This window comes from Armigeres subalbatus, chromosome 1 (genome assembly GCF_024139115.2).
Source record: "Armigeres subalbatus isolate Guangzhou_Male chromosome 1, GZ_Asu_2, whole genome shotgun sequence".
NCBI lineage: Eukaryota > Metazoa > Arthropoda > Insecta > Diptera > Culicidae > Armigeres > Armigeres subalbatus.
In genome coordinates, this window is record NC_085139.1 from 204,077,950 (window position 1) to 204,089,044 (window position 11,095).

Below are 11,095 nucleotides of genomic sequence, written 5' to 3' on the forward strand. Positions count from 1 at the left end.
TAATTAGCCAACCCGAGAAAGCTTCGAATCTCGGCCTCGTTTGCTGGTGGACGAAATGACAATATGGCATCAACTTTGTTCGGTGACGGGGAAATTCCGAACTCAGTAATTTGATGCCCCAAAAAGTCCATTACCTTAGCCCGAAATACACATTTTTCCCAATTCAGTTCAATATTGCGCTCTTTAAATCTCCGTAAAACCTAATGTTTAAAAAAAATCAAACAAATTCATTTATTTCGATCAAAATTAATAAAACAGAACATTTGCTTTTTTCAAGCTATACCTCATTTAAACGCTCGTTGTGTTGTTCAAGATCATCTCCTTCGATTACAACGTCATCGAGATACCATCTAGTTCCGCAGCACCCCGCGAGAATTTGATCCATCACTTTTTGAAACATCTCTGGGGCTGTGACGAGGCCAAATGGAAGCCTCTCGAAGCGAAACAGTCCTGTATTCGTGATAAATGTTGTTACATCCCTCGATTCAGGAGCCAACTCAATTTGCAGAAATGCATCCTTAATGTCAAGCTTGCTCCAGTATTTTCCTTCACCCAATCTAGCTAAATAATCATCAACGGATGGCATCGGATGGCGTTCACGAAGGACAGCTTCGTTGACGCGACGCAGATCAAGACATATTCTGGGCTCACCGTTGGTTTTCCCTACTGTAGTGAATGCGATAGACCATCTGATTATTTAATATATGGAAACTCATATGTGAATATGTACGTTATGTGGAAGATATTGATTTGGAAAATGTATTGGAGGTAACCACTTTCCCTTCGATGGGACTCGAACCCATGACCCTACAGTACGCTAGACTGGTGCTTTAACCAACTAAGCTACGAAGGACCTCCGTCGGCCTTCGCAACCTAGCGGCTACTGAACGAGCTCGAGATTCCCTAATTGGACGCATAGCCAAATCACTCGCAATCCATTTCTCAAGCCAATACTTCCACATGTGTATTGTACACGTCCACAATAGAGGAACGTGAGTATTTAGAATGTCTGGCGGCTATACACATTCTTCATCAGCAACGGTACTGATCAAGTGAGGTTGTGTAAGCTATTTGCCAGTCGGTCGTCAAGCTCAGACCCGACCGCATTGCGTAGGCAAGAGCACGCAACTCAAGTTCAGTTCAATCAAAGGTAATTGCCTATTTCCGGGGATTAAACCACCCGACTTGGACGTTAATTTACAATGTTATGGAAACTCATATGTGAATATGTACGTTATGTGGAAGATATTGATTTGGAAAATGTATTGGAGGTAACCACTTTCCCTTCGATGGGACTCGAACCCATGACCCTACAGTACGCTAGACTGGTGCTTTAACCAACTAAGCTACGAAGGACCTCCGTCGGCCTTCGCAACCTAGCGGCTACTGAACGAGCTCGAGATTCCCTAATTGGACGCATAGTCAAATCACTCGCAATCCATTTCTCAAGCCAATACTTCCACATGTGTATTGTACACGTCCACATTAGAGGAGCGTGAGTATTTGGCTTGACGACCGACTGGCAAATAGCTTACACAACCTCACTTGATCAGTACAGTTGCTGATGAAGAATGTGTATAGCCTGCCAGACATTCTAAATACTCACGCTCCTCTAATGTGGATGTGTACAATACACATGTGGAAGTATTGACTTGAGAAATGGATTGCGAGTGATTTGACTATGCGTCCAATTAGGGAATCTCGAGCTCGTTCAGTAGTCGCTAGGTTGCGAAGGCCGACGGAGGTCCTTCGTAGCTTAGTTGGTTAAAGCACCAGTCTAGCGTATTGTAGGGTCATGGGTTCGAGTCCCATCGAAGGGAAAGTGGTTACCTCCAATACATTTTCCAAATCAATATCTTCCACATAACGTACATATTCACATATGAGTTTCCATAACATTGTAAATTAACGTCCAAGTCGGGTGGTTTAATCCCCGGAAATAGGCAATTACCTTTGATTGAACTATTTAATATATGTTTAGACCATTTATGTGAATTTCTCTGAGTGTTAGAAAGTCCACTGTTTCAAAGCTTTCAATTTTGAAAAGCTTAGACAGAAAGCGCATACGTTGATGCATACGAATGCGACAAACGTCATTCAATCGTGAGAGGTGCGACTTGGTGATGAAGGAATGAAGGGAAGTAGAATGAAGGTATGAAAGAGAGAAAATGTAAATGTAAGGATCTGAGCCGGACAGACGGCAGCTAGAGAAAGCAGAAATGTGCATGAGAGTAGAGATGTCGTAAAATCCCGATTAATCGATTAGTTACTAATCGATTACTCTTGATTCTTGTCGATTATTGAATCGATTAATCATTGTATAGTAATCGATTCAAAATTAATCGATTATCACAACGATGAATCGATTAATCGAAATAATCAATTAATTTTCGACATCCTTATGATGTCGTAAAATTCTGATTAATCGATTAGTAACTAATCGATTACTCACGATTCATCTCGATTATTGAATCGATTAATCGTTGGGTAATAATCGATTCAAAATTAATCGATTATCACAACGATGAATCGATTAATCGAAATAATCGATTAATTTGCGACATCTCTACATGAGAGGGTTAGTCTATTGACGATGTTTCAATCAATCGGATGTATTTTGTTCATTCGTGTTCGCGATTTGTATGACTATTCGGCTGAGTCCAGTGCGTATACGACACCTACCACTACCAGTGGTGAGACCCAAGACGCAGGACCCTCATTCTTCTCAATGATGTCTCTGGCCAGCATTTGCTCTAACTTACGGTTAACGGCACACTCCAAAGGCATCGGTATTTGGTTTAGCATCTGGGTCCATATGTATTTGAAGTTGCACATCCTTTATTTTCGAGAATGGTTCGTTATCTTGCTGAACTCGTTGTATATCAAGTCCAATTTTCAGTATCCCCAGCGCCTTTGCTGTTTTGTCTCCTAGCAAGCATCTTTGTCCACCTTTAATGACGTAGAACTCCGCACGGATCGACTTTTCACCAATCGTCACGTCCGCCACAAATGTTCCCAAAATTGTCAACGCTTCATCACTAGCATATCCTTTGAGCACTCTGTTGCTTCCCTTTACACATTCAAAGACAATCACCTTTTTCTGCTTCAATGTTTCCCATTCTTTATCTGAAATCAAGTTTGCATCCGAACCTGAGTCAACTAACAGGTCCAATGCTACCCCACCTATTTTGCACTGTATTACATTTGACTCATTGCCTGCATGAAATGCGTAGTATGTCTTGGATGCCTCTTCGGGTGGTGATGTGTCTTTCTGCTCTTCAATTGTGCGGATCTGTTTCCTCGGATGTGACGACATTGTTTGCCTCTTCCTGAATCGACAACGAGACTCAAAATGACCAACCCGGTTGCAAGAGTGGCAAACTTTTCCTCTAGCTGGACAATTCTCTGCTGAGGAAATGTGATCACGTCGCCCACAATTAAAGCAACTGATGTCTGATCTGGTCATTAATGGACGTTGGCGATCAAAAAATGTTTTTCCTGGTACTTGCTGTGAACGACTTTGAAATTTGAGAATGGGTTTACTTGTGATTTTCATGACCTGATGGTTCACCACCGAATCTTGATCTTTCTTTCCGAAGTCCCTCACTTGATGCTCAACACCCTCAAGTGTAACACCAAGTGCCTCAACTTCTGCAAGTGTCCGATCCTGCTGTAAAATGCGCCGGCGCAGTTCCTGAGACAAACATCCCTCGATAATTACGTCGATTAGAAAGACTGCAGTCAACACCTCTCGGCCCTCTGTAGCGTACTTTTCAATCGGAGACTTGCTGCCGTAAGCGTAGAACGAAGTCAGCAAACCTTTCCCCATTATTTTGCTTCATTTGCCGGAGTTTGTGTCTTTCCAGACAATTTTGTCGACAAGGTTCAAAGAACACATCTAACGCATTAACTGCCACATCATACCAAGGGTTTTCAATTGCAACTAACGGAAAGTTTTCGCGATCAGGTAAATTTTGGAAAATACGTTGAAATTGGGGCCCACCCAAATGCAAAAGTTTGGCGCGTTTTTTTTCGTTGATCTGTTAAGTCATATGCGTCGAAATAACATTCCAGTGCACCTTTCCAGATTCTCCACTCTTTGGACAGTTTTTGCTTTTCAATATCATCACACCGTCCCAGATCACACCGGAAAGGTGGCAGTGGCCGTGTATCCTCCATTTACAAATAAATAACATCGATACCCACTATGCAATGATCAATTCAAACAAATATGCTTCGTTTAATTCATTATAAATATTTCTGAAACGGTTGGCTGGAAAGGTTTTATTTTATTCCCTTTTTCTTTCTCATCACATTCAAAGAAACTAATTTCCCGTGAGTTTACCGCATTTTATCTGTAGCCCGTTTATTTGTAAGCCCACCTCCTGCCACACCACTGCAGGGACAGCCCGTGGAAATAAATTCCACCTCCTGTATTCTACAGGTACATAACATAACCCGCGAACGATAGTTCACCTCCTGTCATTACATAACACACTGTGCCAGCAAAGTACTCTTTAATGGGTAAAAAAGTACCCATTATGAAGTTAAATAGTTCAACTCATTAAAAGAGTAAACAGTGTTTACTCATTAATGGGTAAACCACTCTAACGTCAAGTCAAAGAGTGTTTTTTACCCATTATCTGAAAAAAATTTGGCCGGAAAATGGGTAAAAAACATGCTTTATTATTTTGGTAATGCATTCCCGAAAATTTGAAAACAAATATCATCAAGTTATTAAACGATAGAGATGTTGAGCATGAATATAATCGAACATGATATTAGTATTTATTCAATTATGAACGTATATTTACATAATGTTTAAAATGATAAGTTGTTTTTTCGCCGGTGACTCGAAACTTTTCCATTTCTAGATTCCGTCGAAAGAAATCACTGATTCTCATAAACTTGATCATGAGATCTATACTATTTACATGCAAATCGAACCAGTTAAGCTACAAATAAGGATCCAACTTGTGGCGGCATTCTGCGCCGAGCTACGGAGCACCACTAGCAGCTGCTTTGGGACCGTCTATCAATGCCGGAGTCGAAGGCATTCCTTATCACCGTCAACCGTTTCGTCCTCCTGATACCAGTTCACTACGAATCCTCTCCAGCGGTTGCCTCCGGCCGGTTGTCCCGGGACCAATGTTGGGCACTATTGCCGTTCCTTACTGTTGACTAACGTATTCGGCTACGAAACATCACCAGCAGCTGCAGTTGCATCAGCAATCGTTCAGAATCGGTGGTCTCAATTCGAGGCAACTTTGTTGGCTGATAAGCTTTTCGTTCGCCAGGCTGAAATAGGCATAATTTATTGGATATTTATTGAGAATAAAAGCAACAAATGTATAAATTCTCACCTCTTCCGCTATCAGAATCTTTGAATGTTTCTTTATGAATTCCAACTTGATTTTCACTCCTTAATGAGTAAACGCGTGGAACTTTAAAATGGGCACAAAATATACATTATTGGGAAAAAATATTTACCCATTATTTTGACAGTTCTATATGTCGAAAAATAATGGGTGTTTTTTACTCTTTAAAGAGTAATGTTAGGTTTACAGTGCAGGTACAAACCTTTTTCTCAAATGACCCGTGACCCGATTGTTCACCTCCTGCGTCCTTACAGGTACAATACGTAAACAAAAACACTTTGCCGTTCACATCTCCCGTCATACCTTGTTGTCGTTTTGTTTTTCCCCAATAACTCTCATCACAATCAATGCATTTTTCTTCAACAGAATATTCGACTTCTCAAACTTACCAACCATACACATATAATTTTGGAAACGAAGAAGAAGAAGAAAATCCTCTCCAGCCACCATATTTGTTATCACAATCTTGCACCAGTTTGCAATCCAGCTCTTCCAGCCAAATGATATCCACATATTCTCACAGAGGAGTCGCCATTTTGGATTTGCAATAAAAAGTTTAGTCTCCGTTTTCTAGTCCACCATATACACATACATATTATTCTAAAATCCACTCACCACAAAACACAATCCTCGTCGCCAAATTTGTAAGGGATACAGTGATCGTTCGCTAATTGGGGCACGACTAGGGATCCTATAATGAGATATATGCAAATACTTTTCCAGACGATTTAGCAACGCTGTTACTTTTGTTAGCAAACGCTTCCAGCACTTGCCGCAGCGCAAAATGTTGAAGCTTGTATATGACTTTGCATTTGATAACAATTTGGAATATGTTTGTCTGTCCACTAACAGTGTTTAAATAAGCTTTATCACTAAAATAAAAGTGCAATATAAATAGGCGAAACATGATACATAAACTAGATTACATCTACTCGCGAAAGTAAAACAAATTATTTATTCGAAGAAACTTTTCTTAAAATCTATCTCAATACCTCTCACCCTCGTCTCAATCTGCAACAATAACAACGTTCATTTGGCTCACGTTTTGACAGTTCTCAATGCTCGATTGGCTTACAATGGCCGCTTTCGCATATCTCTCATTATAGGATCCCTAGGCACGACCTCACCCCAACTACACTGATACAAATTATGTAGTATCTAGAACTACAGTAATGCGTTTGGTTTTACCATGACAAAATATTGTAGCCAAAACCATGAAAAATATTACGATTACTGCAGTTCATTTAAATTTACCATGAGTTACACGATCCATATCATAGTAATATTAATAATGTTTGTAATCAATATAACCTCTGAATATCTGTGAACAAAATACCGCTTTACATCAAAACATAGTAATCACGACAATATAAATGTTTGCTAACACTGCTAATGATTAGTTCAGTTTAAACTTTCCGAGCTCGTGCAGGTGGCCATTTTGTATCGCAATATTTTGAAAGTGCATGTTCATGAAAATGGCAGAGTTCAAAATCGATGTTTTATCGGAAGAATTTCTTGCTGAAGACCAACTGATTGAAGGTGAATTATTAACAATTAGTCACACCTATCATTGTGTTGAAGTCACGAATAAAAATTGGTTTCAGAGACTGACGAACAGCCGGAAGAGCAACCGGATTTGCGGGACATTATTGAAAACGATTGGAAGCTACAAACCCCCGTTTATTCCATTCTAATAAGTAAGTAATTGGTGATAATTTTCTCATCAAATCTCGGTACTAGCTGTATCACATATTTACGGAATCACCCCAGACTATCTTAAAGTCATAGATGAAAAAGCGCTAAACGATATTTTCTCCGTTGTAAAATGGACGGGACATAAACATGCTCTGCGCTCAAAACTGGAGCAGTGGACCGAAAGCGCTTTGTATCGCCCAACAGTTCCGCTGATTAATCCGATTAACGAAGCACCTTCGAGCCAAAACACTCTGCCAGGACCATCTCAACGCAGATTTCTTCAAACAGCAGTAACTAACAACGAGCTTCTCAGCATACTCGAAAGGAATGAGAAAGGCAAAATTGTCTGCCAATATTACGAAGCAAATAGGCGGCTTGATTTGCAACACCGGAGATACCTAGCACATACTATTGTAGATTACTACATCGCCAATAATTCCTACTTTACATTAGCTGATATGGATCGTTACTCTGAGCTTATTGCTGCACGATTTCCAACTGAATTATCTGTAATTTAAAATTTCACCTTCAATGAATTTCTATACTAAACAATTTCAAACTAACTTTTCATTGCAGGTGATCTATTATAATCCGCGAAACGCAGCATCTGGTAAAAAGCATCCCTCTGGACTTCTGTACGATCGATTCCACAATAGGAAAAAAGCAAGTTTACCTAATCGACGACGTACGGAAGTTTCAGATCCCTGGACGAATTGTAAGGCGAAAGCATCGAACTTAACAGAGAAAGGTAAGTTAAGTATGAAACGCTTTCTTCGCCACGGAGAATGTGCTGGGTTCGTTTACTGACACTTATTTCTCAACGTTATCTAATCACGCTTTATCCCTTTGTCTCGCTCAGTGGGTAGCTTTAAAATCAACATTCTCGGGTACTTATTCAAAAGGACGAATGTGATTTTGTAAACAAAGATTCAAACGTCGATTTGTCCAATCTGATAGCACTCCCACGCAAACCATCACCACAGATAGGTAGGGGAAGCCTTCGGCTATCTGTTGGTGGTGTTGGTTTGCGTGGGAGTGCCATCAGTTTGGACGAATCAACGTTTGAATCTTTGTTTACAAAATCACATACGTCCTTTTGAATAAGTACCAGGATATTATATTCACTAATTATCAAATATTTCAGAAATCAATCGTCTGACTTCGATAAAAAACTGGTTAAGGAATAATTTGGAACCGTTTGATGAAGTCCTACTTCGGTGGAACGATTCAGTTTTATTGCGCATACCTCACATTAGTCACGACACAGATACAAACAAATCAAACGTTATAAAAAATTGGCCACGATTGTCAGACGGAAATGGGTATTTACTGGTAAGTAGTAGACTATTTAATATTCATTGTGATCACTTGATGAATAGTATCAATTCAAATATTTTCGCTGGAACGGGTTTTAAAGCCAGGGGACTGTGTAACCTTAATTGATATCATCACCAATAAAAATCCTTAATTTAAAACTTATGTGCTTCACTATTGTTAAAATCAGGTGATCAAATATTAAACTCACTCTACCAATATACGACTTATCCAAAACATAGTCATGATTTAAGTTATTTTGATAAGTCACGCTATAAACAAATTTGATTGCACTATTATGTCACTTATAAATCAAAATAATTATGTCCTGTTTAGATCGATGCTGACTACGGATATATATACGGGAATACAAACGGCGCGCAAACAAACAAGCTCTACGATACCTGGAACACATTTCTCGTGAAGTTCCGAGAGTACATAGACCAGTGCGACATCAGGGATCATCGTTCTCTTCAACTGTTGGATTACTTGAACAATCGCAGACTCGCCGACGGTAAGCAAACTTATCATGTTTTCTATTTATGATCCACAAATCGCATACATTCTTAAGCTATGTTTACAGTACAAGCTATTTCGATTGATAAAAAGCAATTGATATAAACCATCTTGATATAAAGTTTATCAATGTATAGTGATGTAGCTCATATTGCTGGCATCCCACAAATGGACACATTTTAGTTTTTCATATTGTTGTTTTTTTTTCAGATACACGGAATTTCATTTACTGTTCCGTCTTCCACGCTGTAATCAAGCCATCTCGAACATCGACGCGAAAGTTGCCAACAATCCTGCAAGCCCAGATTGAGAGTTTTTACATATGCGAAACGGAGGAGGAATACACGAAGGAAAGAGATTCACTGAGAGCGGAAACAGAATCCAGCGGTTTGCAGTTTTCACCCCGTATATTTGTGGTAGGAAGGCCGGAGCAGCTTGACGCATTCTACGTCGTTACTCAATGGCTTGAGTACCGTCTACCAACATTCCTACGCAGTATTGATGTAGTGATCAAGTTGAAACTTGTTCTAAACTACAACTTCCCTGAAAGCTGTGAATTGTTTTGGTGCTTTGTTGCAAAATATTTCTATGACGTAGACTGCAGCCGTAAAACCAAAAACGGTCAGGTGCTTGAACTTCTATCATTCCTGGAAAATCAACAACATGAAGTGCTTCCTGTGTGAGGAAATACATAGTACATTGTCGGACTACATCGATCATTTAACAATTAATCATGGCACACCACCCGTATTCATGTACAAATGTACTGCTTGCATTCCCATCACGCCATTTCAAGACATTCATCGGTTCAAACGGCATATCATCGGGCAACACAAGCACCTGTTCCAATCTGCACCTCAACCACAACACCAAAAAAGCTTTCCGCAACGCCGTGATGAAATTGAAACAGACCAATTTAACGATTTTGCGATGGATGACGCTGAAAAGGAGACCATCGATCCCAAAAGTGAAGAGAAAGTTGTAGAGAATTCAAATTTAAGTGAAGAAGCTATTTTAGAATTAAGGGCTACTCTTAGAGAAAAAGTTCACAGTTTCACGTTAAATTTATACAGTAAAACGAATTTAACCAGAAAGGATGTACTAGACATACAGAAAAACATCACGGAGGATATAGTTAAACCTATTTTAGAATTAATAACTAGTGTAGTATCTATTCCAAAAGATGGAAACACACGTCATATTTTAAATGAACTGATGGATCCTTTCAAATTTATTGCAACCGAACAAACATTCAACACTACTACGCGTAGCTTAGGGTTAGGCGCGCCTTTCCAAATACTAAATTTTCACGATAATGACGGACAAGTAAAGTCAAAAGGATGCCTTATGCCTATTAAACATCAAATTAAAGTTTTTTTCGAAAGCCCCAGCGTATTTGATAGAACAATCGAGAACATGAGAAGACTTGAGCTAGAGGACACAGCAACTAATGTCATCAATACGTCTTTGTGGAAATCCATCAGACAGCAATGCATGAATAAGATAATCATACCCTATTTCCTTTATTCAGATGAGGCCGAGATGAATGATGCAATTGGCGCTCACTCAGGGACACATAAAGTGTGTTCGTTATATTATAGTTTCCCTACCATACCTTCACATTTATTATCAAGATTAGATAACATCTTCGTAGCTGGTTTTGTGAAGGCGAGCGATATGTCTGACCTCGGGTCGTCTAAAGCATTGCATGATTTAGTCGATATTCTAGTAGATTTGGAAACTAACGGGCTAGATTTGACGATTAATGGCAGCATTGTAAAAGTACATTTTGTTCTATTAGGAATATTAGGAGTCAATTTGGGCATCAACACTTTGATGGGATATTCCATGTCGTTTAGCTCATTATATCTACTATTGCAGATTTTGCAAAATCAATAAGTACGATGCGCAATCCGCGGTAACACTTGATACCAATATGAACCGATCGAAAGAGAATTATCAGGTAGATTTGCATAAACCATATAAAGAGACAGGTATAAGAGAAAATTCGGAGTTTAATAGGCTTACACATTATCACGTTGCTGATTCTGCAGTAGTAGATGTGATGCACGATTTTTTTTCACACGGAATTTGTAGCTATGACATTTCTCTTGTTTTGAATTACCTGATACAAACTCTACACATATCTCTGTCGACAATCAACTACAAAATTCAAATGTTTAACTTCGGAG

General features: G+C 39.3%; 1 protein-coding gene across 1 annotated transcript; it reads left to right on the forward strand.

The window, feature by feature from the left end:
* Positions 1-6,853: 6,853 nt before the first annotated feature.
* LOC134206924 (uncharacterized) lies at positions 6,854-9,586 on the forward strand. The gene is made up of 7 exons (XM_062682667.1): positions 6,854-6,917; positions 6,983-7,075; positions 7,119-7,582; positions 7,650-7,821; positions 8,218-8,405; positions 8,724-8,901; positions 9,114-9,586. Exons 1-7 carry the CDS (start codon positions 6,854-6,856, stop codon positions 9,584-9,586), a joined length of 1,632 nt encoding a protein of 543 aa, XP_062538651.1.
* The last annotated feature ends 1,509 nt before the right edge of the window (positions 9,587-11,095 follow it).

Bases quoted from the DNA above. Each gene is read 5' to 3' on its own strand.
- LOC134206924 (XM_062682667.1), top strand. From the start codon at position 6,854: ATGGCAGAGTTCAAAATCGATGTTTTATCGGAAGAATTTCTTGCTGAA. The intron at 7,076-7,118 runs GTAAGTAATTGG...TCTCGGTACTAG, and splicing joins CGTTTATTCCATTCTAATAA to CTGTATCACATATTTACGGA. The intron at 8,902-9,113 runs GTAAGCAAACTT...TTTTTTTTTCAG, and splicing joins CAATCGCAGACTCGCCGACG to ATACACGGAATTTCATTTAC.